Source organism: Colletotrichum spaethianum, assembly GCF_022836535.1.
Source record: "Colletotrichum spaethianum MAFF 239500 DNA, contig34, whole genome shotgun sequence".
NCBI lineage: Eukaryota > Fungi > Ascomycota > Sordariomycetes > Glomerellales > Glomerellaceae > Colletotrichum > Colletotrichum spaethianum.
This window is the reverse complement of record NW_026054804.1, coordinates 151,436-167,468: the sequence shown is the minus strand read 5'-3', so window position 1 is coordinate 167,468 and position 16,033 is coordinate 151,436. Positions and strand designations below refer to the sequence as shown.

Here is a 16,033-nt window from a genome sequence, read left to right as displayed (position 1 = left end):
TTTCACTTTTTATGCTTTCCACGATAGTCACGAAAAAAAGGAAACATTAGCCACAGCACAGGTGAAGTCTACCGAGACCGGTGGTTGAATTATTTGCAGTTAACCAAATTTATACATAACCAATTGCACCCAGTGGATCCCTGCATGGTTCCTGAGGCGCAGCAATTGCACCTGCCTAATTCAGACGAGTGAGCCTAAGAGGCTAACAGCTCTGATTGTTGGTTGTGGGAGTTCGGCTAATCGGCACGATATCGACGGTCTCTGAGCCACTTGGGCGGCTTTTCTCAGCCCCTTTTGCGAAGTGTCTCTAAGCAACGAACAAAACCACCTGACACAAGACTTAGAGAACGATAGTGCCTAAGAGCGTCGTTCGTCTTTGCGCCACTACTTATTCTCTCGTCAAGGAAAGTCGACAGAGCATCGAACAGCTCTACTACTTATGGTTTACAAGTTTGTCGGCTTGTCACTACTACGTTTCGATCAAAACTCATCTAGAAGTCCGGATATAATAGAAATTGGAATGGGGTGGGGTGATCAGGACCACATTGTGATGGCTGTTTTTCTTTGACTTCTACACTCTTGCGATTAGATAAGCCGGCTTGACCAGGGTTACGGACTAGATAGAGCGTGGGCGAGCGAGATTGATTTGATCAATCAACAACCTTGCATCTTCGGCCGAACTACACAGAACCTTTCGTGACGATTTACGGCCTGATCGTGATAATACAGGATTTTTGGGAGCGGTCACCTCACTTAGCAGCCTACTAGGGCTCTGATCATGACTTATGCCCTGATCAGATAGGCCTAGCCAGACTCTGAGTGAGGATTTTGTGTTGCTTTTTAGGTTTTTGTGCTTGTGTACGCACCGGACCGCGCCGCTAAAGTCCTGGTCATCATGTACGCTTTCAATATTGACCGACTTTACAGTTCATTTTCAAATCAGAGGTTCCCATTGTCCCACGATGCCGAACCACGCTCTATACTCAACAAACAATGCATGAGCCGTATCAAAGCTATACATGAAGTCTGACAGCTACGACAACGTCGTTTGACGGACCCAAAGTATGCATATATTCATAGTCTCTCGTATAAAACGCTCAGCGTCTCGAACTAAGAATGAAGGTGAGCCTCGCCGTCACATCGTCCGGTGACTGCTAGACTCGGGTGCCTTGGCAAACCATAGAGGTATGTTGGTTTGAGTTTTGTTGCGTTTAATGAAGCTACTACCTAGCTTATGTAGTGTACTTCCAGAACAGATTTTCAAGTCACGAAAGCTTAAGGTGAGTGTCTTTACTTGTTCCATCCGAGTCAACATGTCCAAAGTTTTTCGGCGCCTGAGGCCATCATCCTTTGAAAACATAAGAAAATATTGTAATAGAAAACGCTCTGGGGTTGACAGTCAACTTCGACCAGAACCACGCCACGGATGTCGTAAGGTGATTGTTGTTATCGGCTTTATGCATGTAGACTGAATGATACATACACTACAAACGAACCCCTTTTTGACTACTTTGCGACACACTCGTGGCTTCTATGGAGAGATTGACCAACTGTGAGTCTGCAGACGACGATGGAATATTGGTCATATTAACACTGAAGAAGAGGAGGCAGGTGACCTTAACCTGAAAAGCACACATGCAGTGTTTGCCTAGTAAATATACTAATCATTTCTGCTTGTGCTGACACGCAAACAGGTCACAGCTCTTCTCAAGCGCCTAATTTACAGCAATGTTATTTTTTGTGAACCGCTTACCCGCCTACAAAATTCGGCCAGGATTCGAGACCTTTTCAGAAGTGCTTGCTATATCACTGGCTTTTCTAAATTTATCACTTCACTGGAGCGGCTACACGGCAGACTTACTTCGGATCTATTCCACCTACACGAGCGTCGCCTGGGTTTCGTCAGTGAGCTTTGACAGGGGTCCATTGGCAATGTCGGAAAGCTCGGGCGCTGACACACTCCATCGCCGTGTTAGTTAACCGTTGAAGCCCCCGGTGGGGTTGTATACGGATATTGATTTTCAAACTCTAAAAGATAGTTCATGGCGCGATCACGAACTAATGTTTACCGCGCGGCAAAAAGGGGGGTTTTGTCACTTAGTTGCCCCAGCTATACAAGGGATTTCTCCTTTACTACCTATAATGCCTATAATGGGGTAATTATCAAGGCTTAGTGCGTTGCTTGTAGCGTGGAGAGATTCTTTACAATGAGTGGGCAAGAGTTCGTATAAAAGAGTGGTAACAACCTAGATTTGCGCATCGCTCACATCCATCACTAAGTCACCCGATCTATCTTTTCCAAAAACAAAAAACGAAAAAACAGTCAGTTGCTATATGAGTATTGTATGCATTGCAAGACTGTAAAAATGTTACACCTTACACTATCTAGCATTTCCCTCCTGAGTCTGTTGGTGACAAAGGCTCTGGGGGCATGTCCTCCGTTCAACAGCACTTTTTTTATCGACAATTCCAAGCTTTATCCGGAAAATCTCGACTTTGACACACAGCACTGCAAGCTCTATGTCGGGTGCGTACGAGCATTATTCTGGTTCAATTCTTTGTGCTCGAAGAGCCATACTGATAACAGGTTCATAGTTCCAACTTCAATGCCACCGTGTTGGTTTACGACCCATACAAAAATACTCAAGAGATTCTCACCTTCGACGGGATTAGTCACACAGATCCTTTCCATATCTCAGGGATCGACTTCGACGAGAAAACAGGCTCCATTTTCATCTCGGCGAACAGCGGAACTCCTTTCGTGACTTTCGGTCAAAACCTTACAGGCCCGAACTACTTAATCCGTTACGATACTAAGACAAAGCGGGTTGTCTACAAAGCCGACTTGGCTGGCTTCCTCACGGATATAAAAGACACCTTGAATCTGACTGTCAACGGGTTCCAAGATATGGCCGAAGATCATCTCGGCAACTCGTTCGTTCCTGTTGACTTTGGCGTCAGAGCCATCGCCAAGGTCTCGCCGAGCGGTGATGTAACGCCCTGGTATGTCTCCAACGACACTGCCAGTGCCAACAGTTACTACCCTGCTCTCTACGAAGGCCTCGTCTTTCACCCAACCGGCAAGCTTATTGTTACCGACGCCGGTGCTGGCACTTTTGTCACCTTCGACACAAATGCTGCTCCTCCTAAGCCACGCACTGTCAAAATATCTGGTTTTACATCAGACTACAAAGGCGTCAGCTGCGATGGACTCTTGAATCCTGCACGGTACCCAGGCCGTGATGTCTTGCTCTGCTCAGAGGACGGGATCAACGCTATCACTGTTTTCACGACCAAGGATAGTTGGAAAACGGCCAAATATGTCGGCCAAGTCGCCAACAACAACACTCTGGCAGCTGGAAGCATCCCGGCGGCTACAGTACAAATAAGCAACTCGCTCTATATCTCGCCCTTCTTCTCCAACGATACAGGTATCGCTGATACAGTTGGAAACCGTTCCAATTTTCCTTTTATTGACATTACGAGCAGCGTTGATGCTTTGGTATCGGTCGACAATATCAAAATCGCGGATTGCTGAGTTTAATCGGCTACCGGTTCGACTTTGTATCAGCATTAAATAGGGATACACTGTGAGATAGACCCATGAAGCCAAAGCTGCACTACATGTAGTCTTCACGTAGTCAAAGTTGGTCAGAAGATTCAGGGCTCCCATGTACATTATCTGGTAGAGACGCCATTAGAACACGACCCTTTTCTAAGATACTCATAGAGTGGAAACTTCTCCTGATATGCCCCTAGTCAATGATCGCTGAGCTGTGGGAGTTGTGAGAGAACCTTCCTATCTATACAACTTTATCACATCTGGCAAGTGCGTATGCCATCGCGGCACCGACACCAGCGCCAATATCTCAGCTTGTGTTTTGCCCCACGGCTGTATTGTCTTGATAGCAGTTCTAGTTGCGGGTCGAGATTTCCGGTGATGACAACTTCTAATACTAGAGTTATAGTTTATATAACCTGTTAAAGGGTGCTTCAAAACAGGAATTGTTTTGGGGACCCTGGATGACGGTTGCAGACCTAGGATAGTACCCCAAGCTACAGTATGCCAATTTTCTGTGTGCTGATTTATCCTATAACATGACATCAGATGCTGGCATAGTCTGGAGGACGATATGTTCGACTAATCTGACGTAATGGCTGCGATACTATATACGACCACAAAGTCTAAGCCTAGATACCGTGTAATAAATTAATAGATCAACTGGACCATGGTGAACCCTTTGATCACGACTATCCAAGCTCAGGGTCAGTAAATGAGAGGTTGAAGTGAGCTGAGGCTGCGCCGAGGCTCAGCTCACCGTACAGTTATTACCACATGCTACCCCGTAAAGGTACTTGACCTATTGAAGACCTATAGAACGTGACACACTTAGTGTCGCCCATCGTGACCAAGTCTTGTCCTCGATCGTCGTTTATTACAAGACTGAATTCTCAACTAAATTGTGGTTGGTTCTTGAACCTCAGAAATTCTCTGAAGGCGATGCGATTGTTCCGCAAATCCAAGGCAATACTAAGCACCAAAACGGCACTTTCAACGTCACGTGCATTTGACCCTCAAGAGAGAAGGTAGGAGACTATAAGAATGATTCAATCCGTTGCCATATCTGCATCGACGCTTTGACATCATCTTGAGGCTGGTTATTAATCTTCAATCTCAAGGTTTCCGCCTTTGGTGGCTGGGGCGAGCCCTGCGGCCTGTGGTACGAAGCTGGTGGCTCTTGCCGCCGCTGGTGTGATGGTTTAGTTATCTTCTCTTATGATGGGAAATCATGTGTATCAAGGCTTCCTGCGGCCGACGCGAATTTAATTGTTTACGGGCTACCTCCGTGTATTGATGACGTAGCCTTAGTACCGAGGTACAACGATGAATCGCCTCCTTAAGCGTCTTTTTGTTAAGCATCGGTGCGTACGCTGTCCCATATGCTGGCAAGTTGGGGACAAAAATGGGAAGAATGGATATACCCAGCTCAGAAGTTCCAATAAGTAGAGCAGCATCTAGACTCATCTAGACTCCCTCAGGAATAATAAAAGAGCATTCGGAACTTCTACTCCCATAGAGACATCATTTGGTAACAATCCTTCGTTCAACTTATTTCAAATCAGGTATCGTTTCGAAAAGGAAGACAGGGTCTATCATGGAAATTTCCGCTCATTTCTGTCCGTAGGTAATTTTTTGAAGGTAACGGGGCAGAAAATATTCAGCCGTTTCAATTGCTTGCCCGCACGCACACTGAGATCTGAGGCGGCTGCCTCGATTGGGTGCAGGTACCGATTTGGCTTTGCCGACCTATCCGTAGCTGGGCCAGTATGGTACCTATGCTGGGCTCCTTCCATGGTAACGAGTCATGAAGCTAGCGTTTATACTTTTTAGGCAAGGTGGCTCCAGGTGATTCACTCCTTCTGGAAGGCTACTCAGTCGGCCAGAGTCGCGCCTGAAGATCCCTTTAGCCTATCACTCCGTTTGAAGGCCTTCTCACAGGAGCATCTTGGCCCCTGCTAAAGCCGAGTTGGTGCCGTCTTATATACGGTGCGGCCCACACGGTCGTGTCGTCCGACTTTGCAATAAGATTCGATCGTAACAGTAATTCCCCCTCTGAGCCGATCAACATGTGCATCTGTCCTAACAAGCTGCCTTATTCTCTCTGTAGGTCTCAAATGTAAAGGTACTACGTCGGCGAGACTATGTTGTGCGGGAGGAGCAGAAAATTACGGTATACAGGGTTCACCAGTGATACCACGCCTAAGGGCCGCCTTCGAATGAGCCGAGTCGCGTCTCGAGGACGCAAATCTCCATCTTTCTTCTGGTCACGATGACCGTGCTACGGCCTGCCAGAAACCCAGGGTGCAATCCCAGTCCAAGTATCCAGGTACGACGACTTGTCTCGGACTCGCAGCCGAACGTGTCTCACAGATCAGAGGCGCTGAGCAGCCGCTATACGGGCATGGCTACTCACGTTACTATCCACCAACCCAACCCATGACCACATGGTTTCCGACCACGGCGCGTTGTGTTCACGAAATCAGTCTTGCCGCTATTGTGCCGCTTGGCTTGTTCGAAGCTTGACGAATCTGTCGACGCATACTTACGAACACGTACACACACATACACACACATACAAGTAATACAACCGAGTCAATAGTCCCCATATACCCAATCCAACAACTGTACCCACTTCGGCCAGGAGTCTGGTGCAAAAACGCTTTTCCTTAACATCAAAGATATTGAGAAAGGATAAAGCAGGGTGACTAGTGGCTACAGCTAAGCTGCTTTAGAGACACGCCGATGACCTGATGATTATCTCAACTGAGAAAACAGCCGCTAACTGATAATCTGATAATCACCGTTAACACAATTTTTGTTTTCCAACTTGCGCATAACAATGATCTTCTAGAGGTGAGAGACGCCTGGGCTCTAATCTACCAAACTACCTTGATGGATTGTGTGTCCATTAGGCCTTGTCTACTCCGCGGCGACCGAGTTGGAACACTTGAGATATGCGAATTGTGATTATTCTGTTACCTCCACTCCGTTTCGTGGGCTCTGGATCAGTATGTATTGTGCTGTGGCAAAGAAAACAGGCGTGCAGTTCACCTGAATTTGTGCTGCTTCATCCTTCCTGAGTTCACAGAACCTCTTACACCTTACTTGCAGCCTGACTGTTGCAGCAGATTCGATGCCACCGTCGATTGATAATCAAGATGCGAGGAACACCAATATTCACAGAGGGAAACTCAGTAGTCTGACAGACGTAGAGCCGACTCAAGCCAACTCAAGCAAACATAGCAACAGAGTTCTATTATTCAGACTTTAGAAACGAGATTAGTCAGAATTGGGATTGAGATTGTTTCCGGACTGTGTGGGTCAACCGCGATGATCCATGTGCGGATCTCGGCTTTGTTGTGAGTATAAAGTATACTGCGAAACTTGGGTTAGACCCCCAATTAGGTAGGTGATGTTGTCAAACACATCAACCAGACTATTTTTACTTGTCCGAAAGCAGCGCGGTTCCGCAATAGATTGTGACGCAACAGAGTGCATCGTCTACATCAATAGATGTATAGGGAAGCCGACCACGAGCGAAAATCGGACTTCGGTGTCAAAACCTTCGACCGCTGAAAGATGCTGCAAAGTTGTCAGTCAAATATTGCCATGAGGACATGAAGCAAGTTCGCTGTGATGAGTCTTGACGTCTGTCTTACTCCTGCACAGAAACCCTCGACATCGATTTCAGCCCACCAAGAGAAGCTTTGTTGAGCTCCAGTATGAAAACAACATAGCAGAGGTTCAAAAGGCCGCATCGCCTTCTCCATTCGTAGAACCGTGGAGCACCTCCGGCCCTAAATACCTCTCGTCCAACTTCTCGAATACTCGAGGCCTAAGCGCCAGCAGAAGCAAACCTGCTACTGAAATGTCTGAGCGTTACGAGGTCGTCTCAGAATGCGGGCCGTCTGAAGTCTTCGGGAGTCGAAACTGCTAGCAGAGGCTCGCCGCCGCGAGACAGCCGGACTGGGTGGCAAAGCTAAGACGGGGATTCTAGCCTGCGGTCACTATCTAATGTCCGCCTTCTATTATGTAGATAAAGCAGCAAAACCCATTGTGGTCTCTTACCAGAGGGCCTGAAACGCCGTTGCAGCCCCGTCTTCGTCTGAACTTACGGCGACATCTTGCCACGTTAGTGCATCCTGGCAGTGTGTCGGGGTTGTCGCCCTATTGTTCTACGTACTTGCGACCAGCTCAAGTTAAGTTTGCTCGAAAGCATGGGTCAGGGAAGCGGGATGTCCCACGGAGAAGATTCGGTCTTGGAACATGTCTATCGATCTTTAACGTGGTCAGTCGGCAGCTGTGTACGCCTTTGTCTCCACAGGTATCCCCACTCACACAATGGTATTCATTGCGGATGATCGTCAGAGCTGCAGAGAAAATCGCTGCTTAATTGGTTAGAACACAGAGGAAACAAGCAGGAAGAGTCGCCCAATCTGGATGGATGAGGCAGAAACAGCGCCAGCCGCACACATAAGCTTCCGGGCGCAGGCACAACGTTCATGGTTCCTGAAAGTTATTGTACGCCCCAGTGGCCCGCTCTCCTTCCTTAGATTGGTATCATCAATGCGCTTACACATGTAGTTGTCCCCAAACCCGGTCACTTATTCTCCGTGCACATCTTATATAACAAGCTTTACCCTAGAAACAACTACTCTTGTCATAGTCAAAGGGGTGTAGAGCAAAAGAGGGAAGACGGAACAAACAATGCAAGGATGTGTAAAACTTAATCGGCTCACTCCTTGGGTAAAACGCTTGGCCTCCCTGTGCTCTTCCTGTCTGCATCGCTCACCACACTTTCTTTTCTATTCGATATTTCCTTTGAGTTTCCCCTCTCCAGCCGGTCTGTTGCATTCTTGAGAGGCCATCGCCTCCCTCGTTTCTTTCCTATCGACGGTGCTGGACACATATTAAGACTTCACTTCGCGTACTGACCCAACTTAACTCGTGCTCTATCTCTTAGTCTACCTTTCTCTCTCTTTTCCTGCACAGCAACAATGTCTTCTCCCATGAGAGCCTTGATGGCCTCCGCCCTGTTGGCGATGGCTCATGCCCAAGGCGTTATCATGAAGGCACAAGGCCCTGCCGGTCCTGCTAGTCCCGGATTGCTTGGTAAGTCTCTTAAGACAGAAAAGTTTTAGCAAGGCGAGCATCCAGCTCACTTAAATTCAACAGTCGACCAGAACAAGCCTGATGCGAACATTATCAACAAGCAGGAAATTGTCGCCAACGTCGTCAATGAATGCGGCCGAACCATTCTCCAAGGCAACATCGACATTGGCGAGGAAACCGAGAACCAACTTGGCAACAAGACCGTCACCCAGGTCACAGCGGGTGCAAACGTTGATGTTACCATTGCTCAGGTCAGCGCCGACGGCGCCGGTCCCTACAGCTGCGATCTCGACTTGACCAGCAACTCCGGAGGCGCTACAGGCCAGACTAAGCTCGCGGTTCAAGAATTCCAGCCACAAAACGGAATGATCAGGCTCAGCGTTACGATGCCGGCTGACATGGCTTGCGTAGGAGGTAATTTATGCGGTCCAATGCTCTTATCACTTCTGGGCCATAACTTACATGACTTGTAGCCTCCACCGGAGACGTCTGCACCGTCCGCTGCTTCAACAGCAACGCAAGAGGTCCTTTTGGCGGTTGCTTCGCCGTCCAGCAGACCGATATAACTCCCAAGCAGAACACTCCCGACAACATCCCCACCGCTGGCAAGCTTGAAAGCATCAATGCCCAAATCGCACAGGACATCGCCGACTTCCCTGCCGCCGTCAAGTCGAACCAGGAAGCCATGACTCAGGGAGACCAGGGCCTTTCTGCCGTCAAGGACCTTCTCGTCAACTCTACCCAGGAGGCAGCTGGCCCTGCCGCAGCCTCCGTCAACAACGCCGATGCAGCCGCCCCAGCCGTACCTGTCCCAGCCGTACCTGCACCTGTCCCAGCCGCACCTGCACCTGTCCCAGCCGCGCCCCCCAAAGCTGCACCTGCTCCAGCTGCCCCCAACGCCGGCAAGGCCAAGGCCAAGGCCAAGAAAGGTCGCGGTAAGGGCAAGGGTCTGGCGGCTTTCGCCGCTCTGCTGGGTGGAGGTGGCGGAGGCGCTAAACGCCAGCGTCCACAGCAGGCCAACAAGCGGGCTCCCGAAGACCTGCTCAGCTCGCGCTTTGCCCGGAGAAACATTTTTGGCCGCAACGACTAATGGCAGCGCAAAGTAGGGGTGAGAACTCTGGGCTCCACGGGTTTGGCGGCCTTTTTGGTGGATCGTGATGCTTTGGGCTGTTAAGACAAGTGAGAAACTATTGTTTAGTTAGATATTTCACGTTGAGCCGTGTGCAACATCCAGGAAGGGTTATATTTGATAGTAGTCTAACATTTAACATCTTCACAACAGTATTCTGTTCATTCAAAATGTTCGTTCGGGTAAACTATCACATTGCAAACGAGACGAGCCTGATACAAGCAAAGTTGAGTAAGGCCTTCGGTAGTCCCCACCAGATTCCGGCTGAATGTAAGCACGCCATCGAGTATTCATCCTGGTTCAGCGAAGGTTGGACCTAGCTCCTCGTTGTTGAAACAGAATGTAAAAGTCCCACAAATTACCTTGAAGAGCATTAAAATAAGTCAACAAAGACTTATATTGTCAGCCCCGATACCCTGGGTTTAACCGGCCAATATACCGTGGTTGGTCTCATGTTGAGGGGTTACATACCGCGCCATGGCCTAATAGCTGCCTTCATTCCACTAAACTCGGATCGGGCCAGCATATTCTCACCATTTCTCATGACTTTAGCCTCAGGCTAGAGAGCCATTGAACGGGAAAATGGAATATTGCTAATGAGCTTGGTATTTATCCTGCTTGGATTTGTCTATAGCATCAGCACCAATGACAAAGATAACGTTAACGACGGATGCAGCATTGTGAGAGCTAGAATTGGTAGTCGCCTAAACGGCTATAAGGCTATCGTCGTGAAGAATATGTACAGGTAGTTTTGATCACCCTTACCCGTCTTGGGAAAGAAGCTAGCGTCAATTGACTTGGTACATTCTCGTACACTCTGCGAAACAGTCGAGAGATTATCAACTAGCCATGGACCGAAACAGGTGAACGACGGTATGGCATCTGTGGAAATACGGAGCCTCATCAGCCACGGTGGAAATTTCTTGATTACAGTAGTCTGGGCATGCACTCTTTCCATCCAATGGTATGCGTAAATTACTCTGCAGGCAATAATCAAAAAGGTCGGATTGGGTAGAATCTGAGAACGGGTAGGTTTACCTTTTCTAAACTTGCACTATCGCGGGGCTATAGGGAACTTTGCAATGCTATAACAGTCGAGGAAAGACACCACCTAGCGAGAAAGGTTATACTCATGAAAATACCGGCTGTGCCGGTATCAGTCTTAACTATGCTGGAGGAAAAAAGATAGTTAAGCGATCAAAACAAAATAAAAAGAGAAACGACCCCCCCCCCCCCCCCCCAATTGACATTGCGTGGTACCTTTGCTTTTCTTGTTCGATCCAAAGTGCAATTTACGTTTCCCCAAAGATGCGCGTGACTTCAGTTGATTCAAAGTATGCTTCTCAAAGATGGCGTTGGTTCATGAAGTGTTTGCTCGGCCTACTTTCGATCAGCTTGAACACCATTAAAGACGATCTAGAGTGGTGGTAAAAGCTTCGCATCCAGACTTTGAACACCGTCCCTCAGGCAGCCTTGCAGTAGGTTTTGAGTGGAGGGTCAACAGTTAGCTGCGCTCATCATCAGACCACCACCGAGTAAGAAAAAAAGAGTGAGAAGACTCTGTGCAGGATTAAACGACCCCCTTGCCTGCTGGCAATGAGCGTTGATGCTTGACGACATCTGCTTCTGCTTGATGTTCAAAGTATACAAAGATCTGCCGCATTTGCCTTTACCTTCAATTCGTGTTCCAGTTAGTGCAAACAAACCCCAGCGAATGTGCATCCGATTTTATCGGTCTTATTATCTACACCTTTTGAGGGGCTCCGTTAGCCCGTCACACCCTATCTGATAGCAGTAGTAGTGACTGCTTGAGGAGCCATATGGGCAGTTCTTCTCATTCAAACAAATTCTCACATCTGACGCATGGTCCTCGTGTTCTGACCTGTCTCCTGTGTCATGCGCCACTATAACTGGTGGGTGTGTTATATTGCAGAGTTACACTGATTGGACGCCCGCTGAATAGGCTGTTCGAGCAACCAACGGCACCATTACAAGCCTGGGTATCCAAATGGAGTACGAGATCACCCCTCTCCTAAGGCTGGAGGTACTCTTTCCTACGGGGTTCTTTTTTTTGGATAGCACCTTTGGTGGATTTGTCACCTCAAGTCGCAGTTCAGTTTTCAATCTCGTCCTCATGTTTATTTCCTAATATCTAGAAACAAGAGTTTTAGATTATGTTCGTGGCTCATGGATCATCATTCATTGCAGACAGGGGCTCTTACACCAATAACTGAGTGTAATTGACACTGAGCACATTTCCTTCTTTTTATCAGAATTTTGATTATTTCGAACAGACCCGAAGATGTCTTCAGGGGATTTACTTCCCTTTCTGCTTCCATACAAGGGTACGTTCTGGGTTGTCCGGCATCTTACCATCCAAAAGATTCTATGGCGAGACCACCCACACATGGTGTAGTGAACTGAGACATGCATTTCCAGGCCAACGTTCACAAAAGGGGGGCAGGCCACGCCATCATGAGAATTGGATTATACCATGCGCAGTGCGATTGGTCAAGAAGAGAGGCCATTCTAGGCAACAGCCCCTTACATTGAGTGACGAAGCCATGCTCTCCTCGACATAACACCAATGCTGAGGGTCGATGTGCCGGAAGGAGCATCCGGGACAAGGTTGGTGCATAGAGGTGGAGACCAGCCAAGCTTCAACCAGATGAAAGGGACTGTGACCGGCGAAGTCGGCGCTAGTCAGCCCTGGCTAATGTGACCGTGCCTGTATTGTCTACAGAGGCTCGGCATAGACTACACTGTTTGTGAGATTCTTTTCGTTAGAGTTGAAGCACCAAATGATGGAGTTCATGGTGCCTGTAACAGTTGTTGGTGTACGTCAGCCTGATTCTTGAAAATTGCAGATTGTACGGCGAATTGACTTAGTGAGTCAAGTTCATAAGAGAACTGATATGAAGCTTGGGGGCGTGTGGGGTCTCATGCTGTGCTGATCCCTTAGACAAGTAACAGGCTTTACGCTAATCTTACGGAGTTCGTCCTGCTGTTTCCCAGTTTTCGACGTCTGTTGGTTATAGTGTTTGTTGGTTGGGCCGGACCAGGGCGACCACCTTTGCTGCAGGGGCCCCGGACGCCAATGTAATACCACGTCGTGTGCCAAGATAGAAAGAGGGAATCCAACAAAGGTCTGTCTGCCACCTATTGGGGTGTCATTACTGGCACTGTGCTCAAATTTTGAAGTACTTTACTTCCACCTAAGAGTTCTAGCATACAGGGGAGGCCGGGGAAGCGCTTCCGGCAACTGCAGTTCGCTATACCCGGTAAGTTGATATATTTGGGTGGTGGCGACAAGGGTGGGCGCCTATAGCTGTCTTTGCACGCGCTTGTATTTTTCTTTCCACTCACTGACTCATGACTATCTACGAAAACCAATTTATTTATTCTACACGATGCAATGGCATACATACATAGGCGTTGGTGGTTCGGTTTCGGACAGCCTTTCATGTTAGTTTAGCGACACAAACGAGAACCCCGATTCTGCCGCAACGGATAGTCTCTCCAGCTTCTTCGTGGAATTCTTCCCGTTCGTTGGCATTCTGCCAGGCCCCTTGTTCCCTGGGCTTACCTCTCCTTCCAGAAACGAATTTACCTCCGTGATGCATGGTTTCTCGAAGCGATTTGATTAACACTATCTCTACTACTCATTAAATCTCCGATCTACAGGGCTGTTCGACTTTCACCATTGTGCTCTTCTGCCCTGGTGCATAGATTCGGCGGGTGTAAGGGTCGATTACAGGACCTTCTCCCCTTCGCCACTCCGGCTTACGTCGACGGCGCCGCAGCTCTGAAAGTATTACTTCTGATTGTCTCAGTCCATTCATTCTCTGATGACTGGTAATAGATATTGCTTCATCGTTGTCCGCTGGATTAAAACGAGAAATATCTGTTTGCAGGCTGGTTGCATCAGCGGCAGCGTGGGTGTGGGTTTGAAGAGGATTCCCAATAGGTGGAGTGAACACCGCCACTGTCGTGTTGGAAGCTGCTTGCATTGAATCTCTGGTGCTTTCTGTTGCCCTTCTTTCCGTCACGCTGGATGTCGGTTCAAATCCCAGAGTTGTAACGTCGAACCCTTTTAGATCCAGATGCGCGCAATTTGTCCCTCCGTCGAAATAGAATGGCAGAGGCGGAGACTCTTTCTCCTCGTTCTCAACGTCGGAATTTTGCTTTGTGCAACATCTTTTTCGTCCTCTCTTGGCACCTGCAAACCAAACTCTGGTGGTTTTGATGACAAGACACATCACTCCGTCGTTCTTGACCAAAGACAGAGCAAGCGTTCGGATGCCTGCTTTCGCCTTTCCGAGATCTAGAATATCGTAGCATCGATCGTAGTGTAGGTTGCTTCCCCCGGTCTGCGTCTCGAAAAACGGATCGCAAATGATCTTGAATTCATCCTTGCCCATGGCGTTAAACTTTATCGTTTCTCGGCGGTGCTGGAGAAGGTATCATTTAGCGAACTCAGAAGGGAAGCCACCGAACTCCCTCACTTACCTGACTAAGGAGAAAAGGAGCAATATCATCCCATTGTCCATCGGGGTTGGTGTTGCCACGATTCGCGCTCTGCTTCATTTGTCGGCCAAACCCTGCTCCACGGGCTAGAAATTGTTCCACCGTTAAACAGTTGCTCGCGGCCAAGGCGACACCTTTCGCAATCTTTCCCGAGCTAACTCTAGTTAGTGCTTATTCCAAAAAGCAGAGTCGCAGCCTCCTATGAGAAGGAATACTTGCCCGTACGCCATTGTTCGTTGAACGTAGTGTGGTGGAGGAACACCGACCTCCTCGCATATGCTGTTCAATTGCGACTGCACTGCAGCATGCTTGGACGTGCCCCCAGCCACCACCACTTGCGGAATCACCTTGAATTTGGAAGCAGTTTCAATGTGGGATTTTGATACGTTGAATACTCGGTGTAGAGCCTCTTCAAAGCAGGTTGCGATCTCCTCTGGCGGCAACTTGATATTCCAGCCCCCCAATCCTGAAAATCGAAAGGGCGAAGCTTCGTGGAGTGGTCCAAGTTTGTTCTTCTGTCGGTTAAAACTCTCGAGCAATTCCTGTCTTTCTTCTGGTGGCATAATCATTCCACTGTCTACTGTTTCAGCGACATATCTTAGACATCTTTGCCCGATGTTAAATGTCCAGTGCTCGCTACCACCACCTGCGCCTGATAGATGCGTTAGTAGTGGGCATGCTTTCAACGACGCACAGCACGTACCAAAAGGTTCCCCTATCCTGTAAAAGCTTGTACTGTTGTCGCTTCCATACACAAGGTTGAAAATACATCCGTTCTATTGCTCGATAATCAGTGTCGCTTCACGGTTGTCGTGTTGTATTATAAAATGGAGGTCGAGAGGTGAACATGAGGAAATAGAAGGCTGACCATGTTGTGTCCGCCAAGATCAAGAAAGAGAAAGACGCGGTATTCTGAGTGTTGATCAGGCAGGAGGTAATCCAGACCTTCGTCAAGAAGATAGTGAGCCAGAGCTTCAGTCTCCGTATGGAAGAAAATGCTGCTCTGTGAATGGCCGAAGACACTGGAAACAATGTTTTTGTAAACATCTTCAAATTCCAGCGTCCATTGAGATGGGATAGATAGGCCAATTCTCGTAACCTTGATCCTCTGTCTTGTACAGATATCGTCGACGCTACATTTGATAACCGCCAACAGCTCTTCCAAGCCTTGACGGAGCCGGTCGAGAAACTTGGCATCGCTTTTTCTTTCCATCAAAGACCGCACCAGATGGTACTGCTCGAGGAGTTCATCGGAGGCGTCGGCGAGTGGGTAAAACGCATACTTTAAAGAGACTGCTTGTGAAGTAGGATCTGCTCGTTCTCCAAGGTATACCGGCCCTTTAGATCTGAAAGGGTACCCGGCCGACGAAAAGTCTCCGTTCGTAACAATAAGTTCATCCGACGGGTTTTCGACATACCACTCTTCTTTCGTTGCTGGGCATCGGAGGTAAGCCCTTGTGCTGGTGCTTCCTATGTCGATACCTAGTGTTCTGTCAGAAGAGTGATGATTAGTGACTGTCTTCGATTCAACCTAAAAGATGCTCCAAGACTGAAACCGTACTTACACGTCTTTGATGTCTACGTACGCCCTGGACATTTTACGATTGATGACTTGTTTGTAGAAGCAGAAACATCGAGGAAGAAGAGGATCATGTGGAAATCATACCAGGGCGGTCTTTCTGCACATTGGGGAGGGTTGGCCG

General features: G+C 48.2%; 3 protein-coding genes across 3 annotated transcripts; 2 read left to right on the top strand and 1 right to left on the bottom strand.

The window, feature by feature from the left end:
• Window positions 1-2,366: 2,366 nt before the first annotated feature.
• On the top strand, window positions 2,367-3,538 carry ColSpa_10243 (core trichothecene cluster (CTC) protein 14; the record flags this gene model as incomplete). Its single annotated transcript, XM_049276455.1, has 2 exons — window positions 2,367-2,527; window positions 2,596-3,538. The coding sequence occupies 2 exons, from the start codon at window positions 2,367-2,369 to the stop codon at window positions 3,536-3,538; spliced, it is 1,104 nt and encodes a 367-aa protein (XP_049132412.1).
• Window positions 3,539-8,559: 5,021 nt separating this feature from the next.
• Window positions 8,560-9,764, top strand: ColSpa_10242 (uncharacterized protein; the record flags this gene model as incomplete). The annotated part of the gene is made up of 3 exons (XM_049276454.1): window positions 8,560-8,674; window positions 8,738-9,088; window positions 9,148-9,764. 3 exons carry the CDS (start codon window positions 8,560-8,562, stop codon window positions 9,762-9,764), a joined length of 1,083 nt encoding a protein of 360 aa, XP_049132411.1.
• Window positions 9,765-15,150: 5,386 nt separating this feature from the next.
• On the bottom strand, window positions 15,151-15,927 carry ColSpa_10241 (uncharacterized protein; the record flags this gene model as incomplete). The annotated part of the gene is made up of 2 exons (XM_049276453.1): window positions 15,151-15,820; window positions 15,896-15,927. The coding sequence occupies 2 exons, from the start codon at window positions 15,925-15,927 to the stop codon at window positions 15,151-15,153; spliced, it is 702 nt and encodes a 233-aa protein (XP_049132410.1).
• Between the last annotated feature and the right edge of the window lie 106 nt (window positions 15,928-16,033).